This window comes from Fundulus heteroclitus, chromosome 2, assembly GCF_011125445.2.
Source record: "Fundulus heteroclitus isolate FHET01 chromosome 2, MU-UCD_Fhet_4.1, whole genome shotgun sequence".
Taxonomy (NCBI): Eukaryota; Metazoa; Chordata; class Actinopteri; order Cyprinodontiformes; family Fundulidae; genus Fundulus; species Fundulus heteroclitus.
Window position 1 is genome coordinate 12,748,900 of NC_046362.1, and position 23,686 is coordinate 12,772,585.

At 42.6% G+C, this 23,686-nt stretch overlaps 1 protein-coding gene across 2 annotated transcripts; it reads right to left on the bottom strand.

The window, feature by feature from the left end:
* Nucleotides 1-1,186: 1,186 nt before the first annotated feature.
* pik3c2g (phosphatidylinositol-4-phosphate 3-kinase catalytic subunit type 2 gamma) lies at nucleotides 1,187-22,487 on the bottom strand. Of its 2 annotated transcripts, none has more exons than XM_021307499.2 (33): nucleotides 22,406-22,487; nucleotides 21,280-21,737; nucleotides 21,075-21,154; nucleotides 20,773-20,930; nucleotides 19,198-19,312; nucleotides 18,948-19,059; nucleotides 18,549-18,619; nucleotides 18,375-18,438; nucleotides 18,153-18,278; nucleotides 16,726-16,756; nucleotides 15,537-15,717; nucleotides 15,312-15,434; nucleotides 15,049-15,177; nucleotides 13,072-13,186; nucleotides 12,859-12,992; nucleotides 12,593-12,781; nucleotides 12,227-12,320; nucleotides 12,043-12,137; nucleotides 10,698-10,878; nucleotides 10,497-10,604; nucleotides 10,320-10,412; nucleotides 7,788-7,917; nucleotides 7,577-7,713; nucleotides 7,320-7,489; nucleotides 7,050-7,206; nucleotides 6,411-6,520; nucleotides 6,146-6,314; nucleotides 5,558-5,676; nucleotides 5,341-5,437; nucleotides 5,196-5,256; nucleotides 5,031-5,110; nucleotides 4,796-4,921; nucleotides 1,187-2,523 (listed from the first exon to the last, which is right to left on the bottom strand). In XM_021307499.2, the coding sequence occupies exons 2-33, from the start codon at nucleotides 21,625-21,627 to the stop codon at nucleotides 2,365-2,367; spliced, it is 4,062 nt and encodes a 1,353-aa protein (XP_021163174.2). In that variant the 5' UTR covers nucleotides 21,628-21,737; nucleotides 22,406-22,487; the 3' UTR covers nucleotides 1,187-2,364. The 2 variants fall into 2 exon arrangements, with proteins under 2 accessions (XP_021163174.2, XP_012735853.2); XM_012880399.3 differs by lacking the exon at nucleotides 22,406-22,487 and adding an exon at nucleotides 22,148-22,241.
* Nucleotides 22,488-23,686: the final 1,199 nt, after the last annotated feature.

Consider the following 23,686-nt stretch of genomic DNA (forward strand, 5'->3'; position numbering starts at 1 on the left):
CTATGTAGAGTTTACAAACTGCACTGAGATTTGAAGTTGAACAGTCTGTCTTGGTCTAAGGAGTGACGATTGATCTTTTTTTGGCAAATCAGGTGTACGAGCATACAAGGTGGCTTTTAAATCAAATCAAATGAAAGGTATGCCCACGGTCAAGTATGGTGGAGGATCTGTCATGCTGTGGGCCTGTTTCTCTTCCATAGATTCTTTGGGTGAGTTCAAGCTGTCTGGGACTCCTGAAAAGACCGGTAGATTTTAAATCAAGATCTTGTGGTCTGGGTCTAGTGGTCTCTGAGCCGCTTAACATTGTAATGAATCAAAAGCTTGTTCTGGCCAAATCAACACGAAATGGTTTGCTACTCACAAAATTAACCTTAATCTATGGTTTTCTCAGTCCCCAGATAACAACAGCTATAGAAAATGTGCAGGTGGAGCTGGAGAGAAGGATCATCTAGGGAAGGGGTGTCCAAAGTGCAGCCGGAGACAATTTGAGCCCTTGGAATAATTTTGTGTGGCCCTCGACCCCATTTGCAGAACGGCATACATTTGGTTTGCCGTGTCAGGTTGTTGACCTATTCAAGACCCTTAAAAAAAAAGATAGACTAATTCAAATCTTCCTAAAACAGCAAATGTAAGGTGCATCTCAAACAATTCATCTTCTCAAACGTGTTTTATTTTTTTGTTTTTATTCTAATTTCATTTAAACTAAACGGGACTAAAAAGCATCCGTTGGCTTTTACTGGAGAGCAATTTTGGGCTCAACTAAACTTGGCAAAAAAAAAAAAAAAAAAAAAGCAAGTGAGAAAAAGGAAATTCTAAACAAAGATAATCAGCCCCAGAAACTTTTGTGCTGTTTATTTTTTTCTCCTTGTTTTTACTTAACCTTTTTTTATATATGTTTCACCTCTACAGGGATTTGCAAATCTGTTTTCTACAGAAATCAGACTACACTGACAACAAGCCAATGAAGCCAAGCTGGGTTTGAAATGAAACAAACCCACAGAGTAGTTTCAACGTGACATTTTTAACCCCCCACGGCAAAAAGGACACGGCCAATCTAGGGTGTTTCTGCCTTAAGTAGAACGGTAAAAGACACACACATCTCGCTTCAACCTTTTGAAATGTTATAGGAAGAGATCATGTGCCCTCCCATCAGCAAAAAGGTGCTTTATGACAATTTTGTGATTTCTTTCAAAACATTTATTTTCCCCCCACTTGGTAAGGGTAATCAAAAATGAAAGGTCGACTTAATCCTTAATGCTTTCAGTATGAGATTTATTTATGCTTCTGCGACAACAGATGACCTTATTTTGGAGCTATTAACACATCTTTACCAGGGTTGCCAACAAATGTGTCTGTGCTTGTTGTTTTCGCATATCAGGTCTGACAGGGGCGACACCGATTTTAATAACGCTCCGTGACCAGTCATCAGGGAAACGGCAACCAGCATTCGCTCCCGCTTCCGTTACCTTTTGAGAAAACCCGTCGGGGACTGTTATAAATAGTCTCCAAAGAGGTATACATTATTGAGCCGAATCCAGTGCAGGGAAGTCTATTCCCATCTCCGTTCATCACTGAATCCTCTAAATGAGGTGAAGGGGAAAGTACGGGTCAGCAGGCCTGTCAGGACAGGAACAGCATCAAGATAACGCGGAGACCCAGTTCGGCCTGGAGAGAGTGAGTGTGCGCATCGATCGTAGTGTTTGCGTTTCGTCTGCCTTTGCGTTTTCACGCACGTGCGCGGCCGTATCTGAGAGCTACTGATGGATAAGACTGTGGATGGATGGGGGTTAATTCAGCCCCTCAGGCTCGAGATGCTGGGTTTTCATCCTGCTCACACAGTCTCCTCACCTTTCCCTCACCCGCTCGCCTCTCGCCTCCAATTCAAGTGCTTAAGGACATGCAGCCTGGAGGGACAAGCATGCCTGTACAGGTAAGAGGCAGGCAGATCCAAGCATCCCTTCCTTCATAATCTGTCACATCAGCACATTCAAACACCATTTTCACTCACAGAACACTAAAAGCAAAGGTGCGACGAGACATTCCTTCATAAATCATCCATATAATACTAATCTGACCTGAATAAAATAATAATAATTTGCTTAATTTGACAATAAACATGTATTTTTTTTTTTTAAACTTTGTAACTTCAGCTAAAAATCCCAGCCACTGTCAGTGCTTTAAACTCCGGAGAGAGGTTCAAATGGCTATTATAGCCATGTATAAATGATGCCATGCGCTCAGTGTACACTGGCCTGACTTTCTCAACAAAATAACAGAACAAAAAACAAACATTAAATTAAACATAATACAGTAAGTGCGTTGCCGCCCCCTGCTGGCAGCAGGCTCGCAGTGCAGTCCTCAGGATCATATTACGTGGTTCCTAAGGGGAAACCACAGCTCCTTGTCCAGCAGGTCCTCGTCCAGTTTAATGGTGGTGGCAGCAACAAATGTCTTCTTGGTCCTGCTCTTCACCGTCACCTCCAGCACCATCCCATACAGCACCGTGACAGGATTGTACTCCAGCTGCGAATGTGAGGCACAGACTTTCAGATGCACAGTTGTTTTCAGGAGCACTGTCATCTAAATGCTAAATGTTTCAGTTAGACGCAAAGACTTTTCGTCCTGTTTTACACATTTGAATTAGCCATGGCTTCAAAAACAAGATTGCTGGATATTGTTGCTACAGGGTCAGCCCAGAGAAATCACCAGAGACTTGGAGCCAGAAGAGCAGTCCCAGAAGGAGGAGAGACATCAGAAAGAAAAAAAACATCAAGAGAAAAAAATAATAATAAAAAAAATATCTATCTATCTATCTATCTATCTATCTATCTATCTATCTATCTATCTATCTATCTATATATATATATATATATATATATATATATATATATATATATATATATATATATATATATATATATATATTTCAGTCGTTGTGATGGAACAATTTTCTCTTCATCTTGGGATCGTAACAGTTGTTTTTCTTTTTTTCTTGCGACAAGTTAATTGCTTGATGAGGACAGAGCTTTTTTTTTTTTTTAAGCTCATTAAGTTATGAGTTTCTCTTTGTTTCAGACCCGGTAGTCTTTGTTTGCTCAACTACAGGGCATTTTGTGGCAAAACGGAGAGATGGGCCAGGATGGTGCATTTAAGTACCACTCGTGAACTGCATAGTTGGAGAAAACACTCACCAGTAAACTGACTCAAAGCCTTGCTCAAAATGTACCAAATGTGACCATTTCTGATTTCCAAGCCATTTTGCTGTTTTAGTTTTAATAAATGTCCAATAAGCAATCTAACAGAAAACTACTGATGTGTAATGGCTGTTGTAACTAATTTTAACTGAATTTACATGGACACAGTATTTTTTTCTCCTGTCATTACATGTCTAAATAAAGCACTCAATTTACGGCTGTTTGTTACGGTCATCTTGATCCTTTCTTTGTGAAATCTTGCAGACCTTTTATTTCTTGAGGAGGTTATCGATACAGCATGCAGTTATTTTGGGTACAACGATCTGTCAGATGGATAAGTAAATGTAGACATTTATCCATAGTTGTTGGATGATGGTTGTTGAACATCACATTCCTAACAACAGATGATCAGTGCATTGATTCATTTTGAGAGAGAATTTAACTCCTACAGTTCGTTAGATGCTTTTGGTCAGAACCTAAAAACAGCAGCAGCATACATGCTTAGAGTCCTGACAAGTCGCCTGCTTGTCAGGACTCGATGCCATCTGATGGATTTCCTTAGATAGGAAACTTTTTGACCAATCTGTCTGGATGACTTGATCGAATTGACTTGAGATGACATGTGTTGTGAATTGGTGCTATATAAATAAAACTGAATTGACTTGAATATGCTATTTCATCCAACAGTTGTTCCAGCAATCCTCTTTCCTCCTTGTCATAGCATCCATATTTCTGTAATCCTCCAACAGCTTCATCATGAATGCTGCCAGCTTCTTCTATGAATCATAAATGCAGTGTCAGGATTATCTGAGATCCCCCCCCCCCCCTTCCTGTAACCCACTGGTTACGGCACAAACTCCTAGCTGCTGCGCCACAGTCGCCCCATAGCGGTGAGTTAGCAGTCTGAGTTAAAATGAAAAGCATTGTGAACATGGATATATGTGGCGAGCACATTGGGTTTGAACACCTTCACAGGTGCTATGGCAGACAAGTACAGTTGAAATTTTAAGTTTAAATCTGAAGAGCTTGTTTCACCAAAAGAAAGTTTATTTACTTTCATATGAAACACGTGAGCTGTTTTTCATTACACAAACACTTATTTAAGGTATGGTATATTGTACACAAAAATCTAGGTTATTTTTCTAGTAATCTGTCTAAATTTTATGATTGGATTTTAGTTTACAGAGTGGACTTACTTTATAAAACATGACATTCTGAAAAAAAAAATAGGAAAAAATAAAACTAATTGCACTGGGCCATTTGTCATCTAAGCGAAAGAAGCCTGCCGACTCTGTGTATTCCACCTCTGTCTGGGTCTCCCAGATGCTAGAGCATCTTGATGCAACAAAAAGCCCTTTTTTCTGCTGATCAACAAAGCTTAATAAAGTTTATGGAGTTTGAGCTTGAATTACTTATAAGATTAGCGAGCTTATCAGTCTTTGCTGTCAAAACTTTGAATCGTTTGGGGTGACAAACAGTTTGTAGCCACTGAGTGCCAGTGTCTGTCCTTTTCATTTATTTAGAAACCAGATTTGGACTTTTGAATGTAAAGTTTAAGAACCTCATTAATAAACAGACATGTTGAGAAGGGCGGTCTTTACCAGCTCGTTGAAAGTAGGGTGGTCATTGTTGTTGACCACCTTAGTCTTCCTCTTGGAGGTCTGTTGGGGGTCTGGTCTCAGCCGGGTGACCACGTAGGCATCAGGGTTCGAGCCATTTGGCAACTTCTGTGGAAAAAACATTCAGCACACCGAGAGAGAACCCATTTAGAGTCCGTTCTACTCTCTCTATTTTACCCAAGTCCACAACTGAGTACCAAGAATGATGGAAACTAACAATGTTCTCCAGGTGTTTCACCAACACAGAGAGCTTGCAGTTGGTGTAAGTAATACGCAGCTGGATCTGAGGACCGCCTCCTGCAACACATCACAGAGATTACACCGACGCTCGCTCGGGTCGCCGCACAATTAGCCTTCGATTGTTCTTAAGCTTTAACATTACCCGTTGTCACACTTTTGTTGGCTTGGGGGCCATCTAGAAACAAGCTGCACACATATTCATCCTGCAGATGACACAAGGAGACATTTCAAAGAATTAGGGATCTGAGAGCGTTATGAAAAACCGTCCGCCGACGTTAGACACTTACTCCCTTGCACGGCCCCTGAAAAAGCTCTTTTAGGTAAGTGTTCAGTAGAGCCTGCCTCCTCTGGGGGGTAAATGACATTTGATACCAGCTTGGGAACCTTTAAGAGATCAAAAAAAAGAGAAGTGTTTCAGATTATAGATATTAGTCAAAAGATACAATGTAATACAATACAAAAAAATAAGCCAGAAACTATGAGGTGGCGTTTTCTTCTACTCACTGCGGCAGCTTATTTTCAATAAAGTATGCCTGGAGCCGATTATGGATCAGTTCAAACTGCCTAAACGTGATCTGACTCGTCAGAAAGCCATCATCAATGGTTATCCTTAGGTTGTAGGTCTGCAGTTCACACACAGAGCAACAAATATGAGGGGTAAACAAGAGAATTAGTGTAAGCCAGAGACGGGCATCTTGACAGTATTAGAATATTACCAGCTGATGTTTTTGTTAAACCTTCTTATGGGAAAAGGAACCGAGTCTCCAAATGACTAAACCTGTCACGAGTAAACCTCTTGTGATCAAAGAGCTGTGAATCTCCAACACCAATATCACTCCACTCCACTGTAGGGCAACATTCTTTCTAAACACAGCGCAATTAGCGCAAACACAGAGAGGAAAGCAGCCACTTGACTATCGGTGTGCTTATTCCTTCTCAGACAGAAAACATGTGAGCCTGCTGGCAGGTCTGGGTGTTTTCACAGCTGCCAGGGGCATTAGGATGCAACATAAATTTCCCTGGGGCATCGGTGGAACAGATCTACTGATGTGTCATTGCTAAACGCACAAAGAACCAAACAGGTGGCCTCACCACAACTCGTCCCTTGACAGAGAAGCCCTGGATGACAGCTTCCTGGATGTTGGTGCTGGGAGCAGGAATGTTGTCCTGGAGAGCTGTCGCTTGTTTCTTCGGCTGAGCCATGGCGTGGGTGAAGAAGTTAAACTTGACAGCCACACAGTCCATGCTCTCCTTGATTTTTCTATGAAAGCGGTAATCACCCGATGAGAACGACTGGAGACATAATATAAGTCCTAGGAATGTGTGTGACATGATGACGGGCGGCGCATTAAGTTACTTCGTGAAGAAGGAAGTGGCTTCCAGGTCTGTGTCGTGAGGTCTGAGGTTGTTCTGGACGAACTGCAGGTCATCGAAGGTCTTCAGTTCCGGCATTCCTGCAGTAAGCATCTGGAAAATCCACATCATTAATCTCCACGCTTACTGGATTTATCGCACCTTGCAACAGGCGTCAACGTCCGCTGAACCCGTTCACATTTAGTCACATTACAACCCGAAACGTTAACGTTATTTAATGGGATTTTATGTGATTAGAGTTTACCACATAATTGTGAAGTACAAGGAAAAATGATAAATAGGTTTAAACTTTTTCTATATTTATGCTGAAGAATGGAAACATGGATTTTACCGAGCGAGTCACGGTGCTGTATGTGACGTGAAAAGCGTGACGCCTCTGGGTCCACCAGTCAGGGGACGGATCGCTCCGGGAGACGAACTACAGGCGTCTTCGGTCAGTAAATCCATCATTGCTCAAATATAGCCTAATTTTACTGTCTAAATATCTAACATAAAAAACTATTTCACGTTTAACTAAATGGACGAGGAGCACCCTTAACACGACGTGAATTGACAGAAAAGTTCTGACTGTGACGTGACAAAATGTGAAAGAGTTCAGGATGTCTGAACGACTGATTCCTACCAGCTCCAACATGCTGAGTATCAGTGCAGACCGACTTCTGATGACGTTATAAGCTTCACAGCAGAGCTCCACGAAGCGATGCAAGCGCTGGGGTTTCTCTCCGCCGCCTGTGATGAAGTGCTGCATCTCAGAGGTGAAAACGAAGGGTTTTCTGTCCCTGGTACAGTGTGAGAAAAGATTGTGGATTCATTACATCTCTGACTTTCATGTATTGCTCAGCTGTCTAATCATTACCTCTACTGAATTGACCCTCCCTTCTCCCCGACTTGCCTTCTAAAGTTTATGAATTTCTGTGCGTTTCCCATGATTTTGCCAAAGTCGATGTGGAACATGTGTCCGCTGTGCGTCAGCATGATGTTGTCGTTGTGGCGGTCGCAGATCCCCAGGATGAAGGTGGCTACACACCACCCCGCGCATGACTGGATGAAGTTCGTCACCGCCTGCACATGCACGGCAGAAGGTTGATGACAAAGCGAGACCAAATATATAAACGGCCGTCAAATATCCGCATCGCATTGAGGTTCAACCTTTTCGTAGCCCTCCTTAGTTTTGTTCAGCGTGTGGAACCATTTCTCCAACGTGTCGCCTCGAAATGTCCCGCTCACACCCCACTCCTGGTGAATCTTTCCCAGCGTCACGGCCTCCGGCACAACTTCCACCAGCCCTGATGAGCACAAGCAATTTGATTAAAGACAACCTCAGAAGACATGGACTCGTGAGACGACGAGAATCCTTTACCCTGAGCTCTGCCTGTAGAGAGACAGCGGTACGTAATCATCTGCAGGTCCAGGCCCTCCTGGAGCCACACCCAGTCCATCACACGGACTATCTGAAGAACCAGCATGTCCTGACGCAGGTTGTCCCCTACCTGGACATCAAATTGTGTATATGTGAGCTGTTTTCTACATTTGGGTACCAACAACTACAAAACTGAGGAAGAACTTTCATCGAGCCAGAGCGGTCTGCCCAAGGCTCATATAAACATTTCCCTTGCCTGTTTCTGGCCCAGCATACATCAGCTTTGTATTTTAGATCCCAGAAGGGACCTTGAATTAACTTTATGAAACAATGTCTAATCTTTATTTTTAAAGGCCAACAAAGTAACTTTTGTAACCAAGGATGTGGAACTTTAGCTTCGTGAGACCATCCTGATCTCGCGAGCTTTCAAGGTTTCACTCGCAGATCAGTCTGGCTACTTTCCGTTAAAGAAAATTTGGAGCCGTTTACCAAACGAACGTCCAATCAGCGTTGGCTTTGAGGCGGGTTGAGGTGTGACGCAACGAGAAGCGCGACAGTTCAGCCTAAAGAACATGGCGGCTTCAGCCGATGAAACTAGCGTTAGCGTGGCTATCGAGCAAGTTTTATCGGAATTACAGAGTATTTCTCTGCTGAGCTAACGAGCCTTTACCTGCAGCAGCAAGAGCAGCTTGGCTTGTGGTTGTGTTTTCGTCGTCGCTCGTAACAGAGCGACGACGAATCTGATTGGTTTATTTGGCCTGTCTATCACCAACATAGGCCAATCAGCTAACCAGTATTTTCGCCCCTTCCCAAAATTACTTCAACGGAAGGTTTCCAGATGGATATGCGGAGCAAATCTATCTGGCGGAGTCAGGTAAGTGGAACTTAGCTTTGCAATGATTTAAATCAAGCATGTCCAGCTCCACTCCTCAGGGGCTGGTCTCCTGCATGTTTTAGATCCCTGCTCCAACACATCTGATTCAAATGAAGGATTTAGCTTCTCCGTCTGTCATCAAGGACTGCAGAGGCCTACTATCTAAGCACTCATTAGGTTGAACTGTGTGGAACCAGGACAACGCCTAAAACATGCAGGACAGCAGCCATTGAGGACTGGCTTTGACCACCACTGATCTAAACTACAGATTACTGACGCTTTTATTTTGAAGAGCATTTGCTAAACCTTATTTGGAAAGTCCAACTTCCTAACAATGTTGGTCCGTGATGAAAACTACTCTAATAATATTCCAAGTGTTATGAAACGGGACCTCTTATTCCGAAGAGTATCTGTTAGTTTTATATGGACATTTGAAATTTGGCAAATTGCACATCGCTAGAGGCGATGATGAAATTAAAACCTACACTTGCAAAAACGCACAAAACATATAATACACTTATTTTAGTTTGAAAGCATGAACAAATAACATTTTAATTCTTCTTTAGGCCCTTTGAAGTGTAACTCACCCATTTAGAAAAATGCCACCAAAGTGGGAGTGTCCAAGAGACATGGCTCAGTGTGGGGATGAGGGGTGGGGGTTCTAAGTGGGACTCATTGCTGCAGCGATCGGGACGAGGGGAAGTGAGCGTTTGAAACACGGAGCGACCAGGGCGACAGCTGATGGTTTTGACACGGAAGTGTCATTTGAGGTGGAGGATATTTCAATATTTCTATAAACGCAGGGCTATGGCGACAAAAGCATGTACCATACATAGGAAAATTCAACCACAATAGTGACCATTGAACCCTAAGAGGGCAGTGCTAAGACTGGTTTAACACAAACATTGCAGAACTAAACAAGTTGACATAAAAATGATTAAAAAAAATTGCACAGTAACATTAAAGTGGTGCCCTTAGGCCCAGTTTATACAGCTCATCTGCAAAAAAAAGATGATTTTGGGGTGAGTTACACATTCAGGGTTTAAATCTGTTTTTATTTTTAGATAATTTCCCCTAAAAAGAATGCAAAACCATGCCTGTCATTTTGAAAAGTATTTCCGGTGCTTTACTATTAGATAGTCCAGGCCATTCAACAAAATTTACCTCCTCTCATTCAGAGAAGCAAATCACACGAGAAGCAAAGGTCTGAATAAATGGCCGCCTCACGGAAACCTATAGGCTGTTTCTGAAAATAATGTGTGCACCAGCAAGGTCTGGTGCCTGTTCATTGTGAATCTCATATTTCTGCTCTGTTTTTCTCGCAAGGTATGAGGGATATAAATTTTTTTAAGGGCTAGACACAAAATACTGCAGTCTAAGGGCATATTTCGTTGACACAATTGCATTCTGGAGGGATTTGACAGAAAGCTGTAATTCCTAGAGTAATGAAAGACATCTTTCCAGACAATAGACACCCTTTCATATGAACTGACAGGAAAAAGGATGTTTGTGTTGCAGAATTTGTGGCTAATAAAAAGCGATTTCAGGCTGGCCTTCACTCTTAAGTGAGCGCACTGAACGACGAATTAGGCCACACAATGTATTAAAAAGCCACTCATTGCTATGGAACCCAGCGTTAGAAAAGAATCATTACTAACCTTGCAAATGACACTGACGTTCTTAGCCAGCGAGTCATCGCAGATGAACGTGACCCCCAGAGGTGTAGAGTTGGCGCTGTAGATCTTACAGGCCTGCAAGAAGAGCAGCCAGGGGTAACCACCACGGCAAAACCGTCCAAATCACGCGGGGCGTCATACAGAAGTGAGCGCGCTTACATCCAAGTCGACCGCTTTTACGCTGACAGCGGGATCTAGAGGTAGACGGCAGCTCATGCCACCTCTGAAAAACTCCTTGATAGCTTCCTTTTCTCTGTTCAAAACATTCTGCAAAAAAGAATCCAGAGGTACGAGATGTAAAACACGCTCTTACCACCGTGACCTGGGTATGAAAGACAAAGCGAAATCTTTTTAACAAACCTTCCGTAGAGACTTGTCGGCAGAGTAAACTTTTTGGGCCGTCTGAACGAGCGCATGCACCAGTTGAAGTTCGTGGCCCAGCTCCTTCCTCAGGGCTCGGCCACAGCAGTGCAACAAGGCCGCCTGAACTTTACTGAACCAGCCCCGGAAGTAGCGGTCGCTGTGGGTATCCTCCAACAGCCTGCCAGGATTGTTGGAACAACAGACATGTTAACAAAGGGATCTGCGGAAACTGAACAAGAGCAGACGTGTGCGTATACCAGGAAGTATAGGTTGATTATAGATGAGACATTTTCTTCTCTATGGTTTCCAAGGGAAATGAGCAGCCAGGCTCTGCAAATCAAATGCAATCAGTTGCACTCTAAAAAAAAAAAAAAAAGCAGCGGTCTAGACGCGCTGCTGTGTGGGTCAACGCGGTACACAGGAAAGAGATCAGGAATGAGCTTGGATAAGCAATCGATGCTGCCCTTCAATCAGTTTCCTAACAATTTGAAATCCTCCACACACGGTTTGCAGAATCCAGCATTTCAGGCAACTACAAATCTTAGAAATGGACGTCGGACCAAATTTATTCCTGTATCAGAAAATGATGTTTGCCTGGAGAGCTCCAAAAAAAAAAAGCGGAAGAGCTGCATCTCAGACTGCAGGCCTCACCACGTTAACTATTAAAGTTTATGGTAGTACAATAAAAAGCTGAACAGGTATGGCTCGTTTAGCAGGGCTGAAGGATTACGCACCTTCAACGCAAACAGAAGTTAAATTAATTTGACTTAAGCATGACGTTGCACAGCTGCAGCAGAGGGAGCAGCAAGACTTTTTTTTTAGACAGTTTGGACCACAGATGCATGACAGTAATGCAAAGTATGACGCTTGATGGAAGCCAGGCCAGCCAGTCGCAGTTTCACTTTCGCTTTGCTATACCGCAAACTGGCTTAACTAACTTTGGCCGTATCGAAGAGAGGCAAAGGTTAGTCTGGCTGGCCAAGCTAGCTTGATTTTTAGCACAAACATCTTTGACCAAATGGGTTGCACTGACAAATATAAAGGATCAATATTATGTCTGGGACGGAGGTAGAGGGGTCATGGTTTGGGAATGTTTTGCACCGTTTCTCAGCCCGTGGCACTTGCTGTCAGGGAGTCGACCATGATCTCATCAGTATACAAACATATTCTGGAGGCTGATGCTTGGTTGATGCTTGGCCAAGTCAAAGTCCAGACTTAATATTAGCGATGTAAAACCATCTTAATTTCACGAAGCGATCAAAACCATAGTGGTCAGAAATTGGATGGATGGATGGATCTAAACCATTTGCTGAATAAAACAACAAGTGGGACACTGACTCACCAATATAGTTGATGAGCAATCCGTATGTTCATCAGGGATCTCTCCAACAGCAGCATCACCAGAGGTCCATCAAGTTTCCACTCGCTCTTCAGAGCCTGCAGAACGGTAGAAATGCTCATTCGCTTATTCAATACTGGATAGATTGCTGTAAAAGCCGTGAGAAGCTTGGTGTTACTCCTCTTACCTGGACCAGCTGTGGCAGAAACAACTCGAACTCTGCATCTGAAATCTGTCCAAAGTAGTCGACTGCGGCTTTTCGAACGGTTTCATCTGGAAAACTGAAGGAGAGGTTTTACTTTTTTTTTTTTTTAAATCTAATACAAAAGGGATAATAGGCGTGCGAGCTAATAATAACCTAAGAAAAAAAGGAAATCCTATTGTCATACGGTGAAAAGAAAAGGTTTTATGTCTTTATGAGAAGTCAAAAGAGTTCAAATAAGCTACTTCATGTTTCCTGTGTCTTCAGATGACAGGGAGTAAAAATCAGCCAAGGATCGTGAAACAAACATGCAAAAAGAATGCCCTTTTTAGTACGTGTTTCTGTGTTTACCTGGGAGTAAGCAGGTAAAGAGCCTCCTCTGGCAGGTGAATGGGCCAGTTGTCTACCACCGTGTAGATTTCCGTCAAGTCTTCAGGCTGCCACCGGGGGACTCCACTGAGCAGAAGGTGGAGGAAGGTGTTTCTTTTGTCACTGCAGTGGTGTTTGCTCCACAGGAAAGCCTTCTCATTTTCTGTCAGGCTGATAGGGCAAAAATATGTCTGTAAAGGTTTCATGTCAAAAAAAAAAAAACAGGTACAAAAACGACTCCTCCTTACAAGTAGAGGCAATGCTTTTTGGAAATCTCCAACATTTTCCTTTGCACTTCATCACAAGGCTCGGTGAAGGTGATTGACCCAGGAAGAGCAATGGGTCGGCGGTATTCCCACTCAAATTGGTCTTCAAATTCAAGCTATAAAAAAACAAAAATGTGTGAGAAGCTATTTTGATCCTATAGTTGGAGTCAGGTTGTGTTGTCCCGTACTACCGACCTGCAGTATGACTCCTTCGGGCTGCCTGTGGCTGTCGGACAGGGCAGGGGACGGAGGAAAAGGCAGCTCCGCAAGAGAGGACATGCTGAGCAGGACGGTCCCTCCTAAAAGGGTCCTGAACCGACAGAGAGCAAATATTATAGTTTACATACTACATATGCACATTGCTGGCATTGATATCATATATAGTAAGAGTTATGAGGATCCAATATACAACGTCAAAGATTTTTTTAAAACAAGAACTTGGTGCACAAGCTTGAATCTGAAGTGGATTCTGACACACATTTAGACCCATATACAAACAGTTACATCTGCATAAATCTTTTATTTAGTGGTGCTAATGTCGCTTTACTGAATATGATCAGTTCAAAAGTGCCAATGCACAACACATCATCTCCAGGCACCTTACAAAATCAGTTCCATCAAATCATACAGACGGATGGGTTAAACGTTTTCAAAGCAAACCCAGCGGATTGCGTGGAGTCATTGACTTGCAGCATTCACTCGCCTGCATTGTGTCGTTGATTTTGCAGCAATCCCTCATTCCGCGCATGCATGTAGCGACAGTCGCAGCTAAAAGGGTCTTAAACAAGGATTTGTCTCACAGCTCCATTCAGACTGGCTAATAGAGCCATTCTCTGGCTCTATTAGATAATGGCTATATTAGATGCTAAAACCGTTAGCATCTGACGTCACACAGTGCCTGCAGTTAAAAGTCCTTTTAATGGGACATCAGAGAAAGCGGCGGAGTGATAGATGGTTTCTTTAGCTGTATGGAGCAGAGAGTAAAACGATGTTTCCCTTCCCCCACATGCCGCTGTGCACTGCTGGCCAGCTGGCTGCAGAAAACTAAGCGGCAACATTTTTCTCAGTCATACAACAGCAATATCAGCTATTTGGAAACATTTCTAAACTAAAGGAGCACTACTTATTGCTCTTAAGGTACGCTGCTTTGAAATTAATGCTGGGAAGCTGGAAGCAGTGTGCCTATTCAGCAATGTTATAACTATAATAATCAATAGAATATGTTACTGTGATTGTACATTTTCTGTTTCAAACAAAAGCATTTTTTTTATTTGCAGGTCTGTGTTCTACCGTGTTATACTGTCCTATTTCTGCTTACGGTTATCATGCTTTGAAATATCCCTCTGCCTAATTAGAACAATGTGAAAGTGGAAAAAAATAAACACCTATATAAATTGATTTTATTTTTCATCTATGTGCACATTAATCAACATAATAAAACATAAAGGTGCCAGAGTCAGCTAAATTAAGCTAGTTCCCATCGGTAGATCCTTTGGCAGCCATTTTTAAACAGTGCTTATTCTAAAACCATTATACACAAATACAAGTTTTTCACGTGTTGCTTTGTCAAGATCAGGAGAATGATCACCATCATAGTAGGGGGACGCTAATCAGGATGTTTCTGAACAAACTGGAAATCCTCCAGGGCCCAGCCTGCCTTGGACCAGGTAGTACTGGAGTACGAGCGTTGCTGTCCACATTGAAGCTGGTTTTACATCCCTGCATGTTGAGCCTGGGCTGAGCCAGAAACAAGGCGCTGCTTCATAATCTGTGGTCAAACGAGACCAACCCTGGGCTTTTTGGCACACAGTGATGCAAAGACAGGCAAAGACAGCCAAGCGGAACCTTTAAAACCTTGGTATAGGTGTAGCAGCAGTCAAACATAGAGGCGGTATCATCCTGCTGTTAGGATACTTTAACGTTCTTTTGTAGTGGTGCATCACAAAAAGAGTGTGGAAGATCTATAAAATTGTCTTTTTGGCATAACGATTCCTAAAGCAAAGTGACCTTTGCTGATAATTTCTTTTTGAATAGCATGAACAGGAATCATTAAAGATTTCAACCCTGTTCAAACATTGATTTAGTAAGTTGTTCAGCCCAGTATTTGAGCTTTTATTTAAAAGTTTTAGGTAAGAAAACACATACAGGACCTTCCACGAGGTGAAAACCTACCTGTTGCTGTACAGGGGCAGCACGGCCCAGCTTAGGAGCTCTGGGAGTTTCCCTCGCTTCGAGCCTTTGAGGCGCAACGTCAGCATGGACTCATACGGCAGCTCGTTTACTCGAACAGGAAACACCATCCTGAAATAAAAAATAAAAAAAACCACAAGACTTCTGGGTATTTTTTTATCTTTTAAAATTGTACTCTTTAAAAAAAAACAGTTTCCCATCAACACATTAAGTATTTCTAGTAAAAGACAAATTCTTGCCCTTACAGGCGGTTACAGCAGATGTTGTTTCCACGTGATAAGGCTGTGCTGATATTTTCCGAAACACCGGTCTCACAGATTCTGGTTTCTCCGTACGTCAAGTCGCAGGAAACGGAAAAGCTTTCATAACTATATTTGTGGGGGGGGACAAAGGGAGGTGGCAAAAGACACATTTGTGCACGATCAGTTTCTGCTCTGCGCGCACGGGGATGACTTTGAGCGTGCACCTACTTCATCCAGCTCGGGTTTAGCTTGTAGATAGATGCGATCTTAAACTGCAAGATGTCCTTGTTGCCGTCGACGTCGCAGGGCTGAGGTCTGCCGATGAGCCTGTGCGAGCGGAAGTCGGACTGGAAATTGTCAAAATATATTTGCAGCACTTTCAGCAGCGCTCCGTTGAGCATGATCAAGGCTGCAATCCAGAAACACAGCAAATGAATACTCGAGGCCTCGGTCCTTGGTCCTGTGTCATGCATGTCAGTGTTTTACATAATTCAAAGTGAATCAGCGTCAGGTAATGAAAAGAACCGTCTACCATCATCAGTGGCCCTGGTACAGATGTGTTAAGACATAAAATAATCTTTTGAGGCAGTGCCATATTCTGACACTGAAGAGTTTTGAAACAGGTAACCTTTGATTTGGTTACACTGATTCAGTGGTGAAGAAAACAGGAAATAATTGTTTTTGACAAAAAATCCCACATGCAGGAATTATTGGTGCCACTTCTGCTGATACTTTGCCCGACTTCCTTACGCAGCGATGTCATAATCATCATTTACTGTGAGATTTTACAAGGATAGATCGTACAAATAGAGTAGCCACGGACTGTTCCTTTATGCACCGTCTCTTTGGACCATCCTGAATCCTGGGTCCTCTCTTTTTTCTTCAGCTTAACCCACTAGTTTTCTTGAGGATTTAGACCTAGTGACTAAGATGGCCATGGGAGAAGGTTGTTTTGTGTCTGATTAACCATTTCTGTGTTAATTTAGACAGACATTTGTATCAATATCCTCCTTATACCCTATAGATGACTCTTTTTTTTTGGAATTTTCTGGCAGAGTATTAGTTACTTTTTTTCTGATTTTATATTCTCTAATTTTTTTCTTGAGATGATCTTCTAAATTCCATTTTTGAAACACGTTCTTTTCTTGCAATAATGTTAAAACAAACAGATATTGATGTAAAGCCTCCAGGTGTTTTAAGAAGAAGTCATGGACTCTTTAACAAAACTCCTGGGGCCTTTGGATCAGAGAAAGAATCACAACGCGTTGCTCGTTTCATTTTGTCTGTATAAACTTCGTCATGAGGCATCATCTCAATTTTAATTCAATTGCTCAATTTACAATCGTCAACCTTGAATACCGCTTTAGAAATGTCTTTTAAAACACATACAGACCACACTGCCACTACAGAAACTCACCGGCTTCACACTCCATTATTTTTTCATGGTTCTGTAAGAGAGAAATGTGTATTGTAACTTTGTGTAGATGATTAAGAATCAGAATCAGCTTTATTTGCCAGGAATGTGCACAGATACCAGGAATCAGAATCTAGATTGTACAATGCTCACAATGTGCTAACTTATAAAATAATACAACTACACAATAGTGAAACAATAGAAATCAAACGCAATAGGGCCGGACGATAATTCAATAACAATATATATCAATTCATAGACATGTGGTGCAATAGGAAAAAAAAAAGGGTCAACAAAAGTTCAATAGAACAGTTTTCCTTCCTTTTGCATTCTAGTCTATCATGTAGGAGTCATTACTTCCTCTCAGCCAATCACAAATGAGGTGTCAACAAGCTCCGCCCCCTTCAAAGGGTTCAGCGAGCACACATTACTTTTTCTTTTTTAAAAAGTTGCAGTTTCGGTATAAAAGTTGGTTGAATAGAAGGTTGAACTTGAATTCAGCGCGTGTGTGTGTTCTTTATGTAAAAATAGGTCATTAAGCAACTGTATAAAATTGCCAGGGCTCCATTTAAAATATATGTTCTGCATTTTTTGATAATTATAGATATCGATCAATACGATTTTGATTTTATCGATATGCTTTTTTTTCTATATCGTCCAGCCCTATACCAGGAATTTGACTCCTGATTGTGCAATGCTCACAATATGCTCACTTATACAACGTTACAATTTACAAAATAATGCAATGATGAAAATGAAACACCATTTCCAGTATAGAAAACACATGAACACACTATAAACAAGTGGGAAAATTGCAACAATAATGCAATGGTGCAATGAGCAGAGTGCTAAGTATAGCGCACAGCGCTTGCAAAGGTATTCATACCACTTTAACCATTTCAGATTATATAGCATTCCAACAATAAGTTTTATTGGTCAACGTTTCACTGTGTTTTAATGTGATAAGCTAACACAAAGTTGTGCAAAACTGTGAAGTGGAAAGGAAATTACCCATTTTTAAAAAAAAATAATGGCTTTGTAGAGCCACCTTTTGCTGCATTTATAGTCTTTTTGGGTTTTGCCTTTGAAAGCTTTTCACAGATTGACATTTTGCTAATTCTACATTGCCAGTCAGATTTCATAGAGAGAATCTCTCCCTAAACAGCATTATTTAAGTTTGGCCAAAACACTCAGTGGGATTTAGTGTGGACTTTGTATGGGCCATTCTAACACAATAATATTCCTTGATTTATATCACTGTGTCTTTGGCCGTATGTTTACACTTGTTGTCCTACTCGAAGGTTAATCTCCACACTAGTCTCATGTTTAATGCAGCCTCTAACAGGTTCTCTCCCATGATTACCCTGTGTTGATTAGCGATGACCAGGCTAAACATGCAAAACGGAATCAGACTTCTGCGGACCACCTACCAAAGTTACATGAGTGATCCTGTTGAGCCCGCCGACGGCATCCTCTAACTCCTGGCATGTGAGCCCAGCTAGAAGATTACTGATGATGCGAACATTGGTCACAACCAAAGGGATGTTCTTACAGGCCTAAAAGACACGACGAGGCTCGGATGAGAAATTAACGTTCGACACGGCAGCTTTTCCAATAAGGCAATAAAGACCAGACTGGGTCGTGGTGCTAACCTGGGTGTTCATGAGCTCTGCCACGTGTCTGTTGTAGGTACTGAGCACATTCTCCATGGTCACCCTGTGAGGAACGAGAAAACACACACAGACGTCAGGCTGGTTGTTTTGTACAAACAAAGTGGCCGACACGAGGCCTACTGGACACTTGTCGAAAGTATCTTGTTATCTCACTTGGCAATGCAGTGGATGCTGACAGGACGCAGGAACTGGTACAACTTGCACTGACTTTGATCATCCACAGCCTAAGAAAACAATGAGAGATTTAAATACTTCAATTGTGCCTACAGAGATTGAATCTCATGTTTTTTTCTCATTGGACATGAACCGTTCGCCTTCATTCAGTTTCTCTCCTGCTCCCAAATGCCACCATTTATGGCCGCGTGTGTGTGTTAGCAAAACAAAGTTAAAAAGTCAGGGTGGAGGTTCTTATGGCCACAATTACACAATGACATTGATCTCTCGCTCAGTGTTTGCACGAGCGTCACTTGAAGCTTAAAGATAAGATCCACCCTTTACGGTCACTGATTTGAATCGTCTTCAGGATCAGGGAGGGAGCTCGCGCTGACTCACCTCTCTGGCAAGTTGGCGTTTCACGTTGTTTGTGCGGACCAGTCGGAGGTGAATCACCGTTTTTGACTTGTAGTACATCTGAACTCTCTCGTGCAAGCCCAGAAGTTCTTCGCTACGAAGAGAGATGAAGGAAAAGTCACCAGATAGAACAGCAAAACTAAACAACGCCCCTCTGAAAACAAACTGCAGCTCAGAAACAGAAGCGTCTGTATTATTGGCATGAACGAAAAAAAACTGGAGACAAACTCACTTCCTGAGGTACTCCTCATAGTCGCAGAATTTCAACACATAATCCTTGCTTGAGTCAGCCTCGCGGTCAACCAGGTTGAAAAATTCAGCAATTAGATCCTCCACTTTTTTGCTCGCTGAATAAATAAATAAAAAGGTTACACAATGTATATGCTGCGGATAATAGTTCAATCAAGGTTGAATACTTTATTCACTGTAATCTATTGAATTAGTAAAATCAGATTTTTTTGTGTTTTCACAAAATTATTATTTTTTTGTTTAGAAATCTGTTTTGTTTAAAATAATCCTGCTTGCTTTTTAGACTTAGACTTAGACAACTTTATTTGTCATTCGGTATGCACAAAGTGCGTACAGAACGAAATTTCGTTTCGTACAGCTTTTGTAAATCACAGTAGAAGTTAAATTACAGTTTTAGGTGCGGCAGAGATTTAGAAGTAAACAGTAGATTTTAAATATACAGTATACAAACAATTGAAATGTAACAAAAAAGAGACATTATTTATGTACTGATTGGATTGTGCAAGGGCATTTGTGCATGAATGCATTTGTTTGTGCAATTTTAAGACTAGGAGTCCAATAGCAAATTTAGCATGTTAAAATTTGAACCAGAAACAGCAAATACAACTAATATTGCACACAGGAAAAAAAAAAGAAAAAAAGAAAGGAAACCCAGACAAGAAAAGCACCTGGTACTAAATAACAGGCTTCAAATAAGATAGCAACTGCCCATGGCACCCATTGATTACATGGCGCTCAAGACTGTGAGCCTTGTTGCCCAAATCAATAAACACCCTGGCATTTTACTCAAATTACAAAGTCAAATAAGAACTTGGAGTGAGAGTTGCTTCCTCCACTTTTGCTTCCTCCACTGTGAGAAAGAGAGCCCGCAAAAGGCAGCTCAAGAATTCACATGAACTCTTTCAAAGGTATCCACTGCATGCCAAGAACTGAAGACAAGATGAGATGCCGTGAATGTGTCATTACTGCACACTGGGTTCTGTGTGACATAAGTTATGGTAATTGTGTTGTTACCTGTGGTGCAGGTGGGAAGCTCCAGTGTCTTTTTCTTAATTTTTATTTTTTATAAAGTGTAATAAAGGTTTCATGAAACTAAAGCTGCAATTACAGAATGCCGTACGTTGTGGAATGAGCCACTTCAGGCTTGACCAATCTAAACATTAGATATTTCTAATGCATAGAAAGCCACACATCAGATATTAACTTCCTCGTTCAATACTTAAGGTGTAAGCACCCCCATGTCTTTGGTTTGCCAGCGCCGCCCCCTGACATGATGGTGTCCCAGGTAGAGAGCCGCTCTCGCCCGTTTTAATCTGCCAAGTCTAATACAAGTGTACGGGCTGGAATGGGAGGAATTTTCTTTCATTTGCGGTTAGCTGTGCTTACATAGCTGTGTGGAAGGGCCGGGAAATCGGGCTGATGTAAATATTTACAAGAACCGTTTCGAAGCTATCCACTGTATATCAGGAACTGGAACGATGAGACTGCTGGAATGTGCCGTTTGCCATTTATGCTGCTGTGAGCAACTGAGGGTTATGCCAGCACACCGGGGTCTTACCTTGGGTGGGGATGGGGAAGGTGAGATCGCCCTCCTCGGTGGAGACGGTGACGTCTATCCCCACCTGCTGCAGCAGAGCAGGGTGGATGTGTAACAGTCGGCCCCACACCGCACCCGCATTGTGAGCCCCGTCGGTGTGTTTGTATCGTGACATCAGCCTGTCGGAGGAGCCAAAGAAAACATGTCGCCATGCGTGAAACATGACTGTGGAAACTATGAAGCAGCTGAACCCGAAAAGGAAACCAAAAAAAAAAAAATAGAAATCCCCTAGTGACACGTGTTCTAATGTTTCCCGGTCTTACTTTGATGTTGCATCGGTAAACGCCGCCAGGTTCTTTGTGCTGCCTTCTGGAGAGTCTATCAGTTTAATGGCCCACGGGTCCTAAGTGTGTAAAAAAGCGGAAAACAGCTACTTTAGGTCTATTTCTCTCCTTCACATCCCACACATTAAATTAGGCTTTTCGTTTATCTCAAGCATATCAAATCACAATTGTCGGGGATACTCACGTGAATGGGTATGTCTGTGTTGGACCGTGCCAGTTTATGATCTGACTTGTCAGCCTCCCAGGAAATCTGTTTTTGGAAAAGGTCGGCAGGTAGATTCCGGGGGGGCAAAGGAGGCGGAATCTTATTTCTAGGTGGGAGTGGTGGGGGAGCGTTCTTGATCTGGTTGTTGGGATTCACGGGAGGCTCAGCTAGAGGTGGTTGCTGAGGCATGATCCCAGCCAAGTTGGGCTCGTAGTGATTATTTCCAGGAACGGGTTCATAGTAATTCTCTAAGTCGGCTCTCAGCGGACTTGGAGTGTCTTTGACGACTGCATCTTGCCTGGAGATAGGCTGTCTATGAGCATCCATGGGATTCTTTTTTTTTTTTTTTTTTTTTAGGAAATTACACAACCTGGTTGGGCTGATGGTGTTCAAGCTTCTCTGCTGGTCGTCACTTCATCACAAGACAAACCGCAGAACTGAGAGAGAAGATGAAACAAATGTGAGCGGATCGCATAACACCTCGCAACCTGCTGCAGGAAGGATGAGGGAGCCATTTCCAGGACTGTCTTTAAAGTGAACCTGAAGGCGTATGCTGCTTTAATCATTAACAAGATTTCAAATCTTAGCAGGAAATCCACCGGAGCGCGCCACTAGAGCTATATAGAAATACTCTCACACTCTCATAAACAGGTTAAAACATGTGATTGAACTGTAAATGCAACCTAGATCAGTCACAATAATACGTGGCAGTAACAGCAAAAGGATCTGAAACAGGACAGCTGGCACAGACAGAGAAAGGCACAGGTCACAGTTTAACGTTAGACGTTTTAGAGATCTAAAAGTTATTCTTTCACAAAGCAGACACGGTTTTCGCGAAAAGACTTACGAGCAGAGTTCTGGTCTGGGGACAGCCGTTCTTGCTGAATGAGGCCATGCTGAGCGAGTCAGACCTGTACTGCCGCTCTCAGCTGAGTTTCCTCAGCCCGCCCACCTCACCGCCCCTCAGGCCAACACAACAACAACCCTCCCCCTGCTGGCGAAAACCAAACAGCACCTGCGCCTATCCCACATATCCATCAAATACCACCACAATACCACCGGTGAAACGTGTTTTTTTCAGCACTGTTGCTTTGCATTCAATTACCTGAAAAACCTTGCACGCCCCGTTGGGTCACATAAGAATGGGGCCATTTTCAGCCGGCATCAGAAGGCCACTGATCCACTCCTCAGTCAGGAATGCCGGAGAGCAGGTTGGATGTCTGATACTGCAGGAGAGGTATAGTGACAGGGAGAAAAAAGGAGTAAGATGGGTGACACAGCAGCTAAACACACACACGGTGAGTCTGAATTCTTTCAGCTTTCCTTTCAAGACATGCTTTGCTGTCACTATCGTTGAGAGACAAGCTATCTTCTGGCTGTCGGGGATCGTATCTTGTAGTAAAGCGTGATTTCTTTGCCTCCCTTTTTAGATCCAGTGATGAGCCCTGTGGTTTGGATGTCTTGATAACCTTTTATGCTGGGGAAATTATGGTGGCAGCTTTCATCTGAATGAAAGAGACCCCCTCATTAACAACATCGACAGCAAAGGGCCAAACAGAGAAGAGGGAAAAATGAATCTGAACCACACAACTCCCCTCCTGACAACCCCCAATATAAGACCTGAATTCCCTGGGTACTATGCCCTCATCCCACTTGTTGTACTTTCACTGAGCGGATGCATAGTGGCAGTGGTAAGACTCTGTGTCTGCTTCATATACTCTAAAGCATAATGACGTAATTACACAATTACAATAACGGTGTACACATCTTTTTTTTAGGTGTTTTACGTCCGAAGGAGATCCAGGTGAGCTTAACTTACTAAGATGTAAAACAGACGAGATCTGGCAGGCAGGAAAGAAAAAAATAAATAAATAAGCACGAACCGAAACTAAAACACAACTGGTTATATTTGATTTGAGTCAAACCCCCCTGGGATTTAGTTGTAAAAAAATATGACTTGTTTACTTGTTTGTACTGTACTGGCAAAAACTTTGTTGTTTCCCCCTTTGCAAACGCCCAGCTTTAAGCGACAGAAAAGAGCTCTGATAAGATGTGTAGTTTTCTGGTCGGACCTGCCGGACGCTTACCGCAGCAGCCGCGAGAGATCCCCTCCCATCGGTGTCGGTAGTCCTGGACCTCCGGATGTTCACTGAAACAGTCCCACGTCTAAACGCAGAATGAAAAAAAACATCGGTTTAGCTTAAACTGTTTCACGCCAGGATTCAAAAACAACTTTAAGACGCGTGTCTAAAAACACAACTAAGCCGTGTTGCGGCTTTAGTCGTGCAGGCTGCAGACATCCGCTTGGCACGCGCGTATTGTGCTCTGCAGTCGCGCGCACCGCTGAGCGCGGCGGACACTTGATGACTGATCGGGTGGGCCGAAC

Excerpts from the sequence above, each read along its gene's own strand:
- pik3c2g (XM_021307499.2), bottom strand. The coding sequence starts at position 21,627 with ATGGATGCTCATAGACAGCCTATCTCCAGGCAAGATGCAGTCGTCAAA. Across the intron at positions 15,718-16,725 it reads AATAATGGAGTGTGAAGCCG|CCTTGATCATGCTCAACGGA; the intron begins GTGAGTTTCTGT and ends TCTGGATTGCAG. Across the intron at positions 6,315-6,410 it reads GCCACTTCCTTCTTCACGAA|AAAAATCAAGGAGAGCATGG; the intron begins GTAACTTAATGC and ends CCGCTTTCATAG.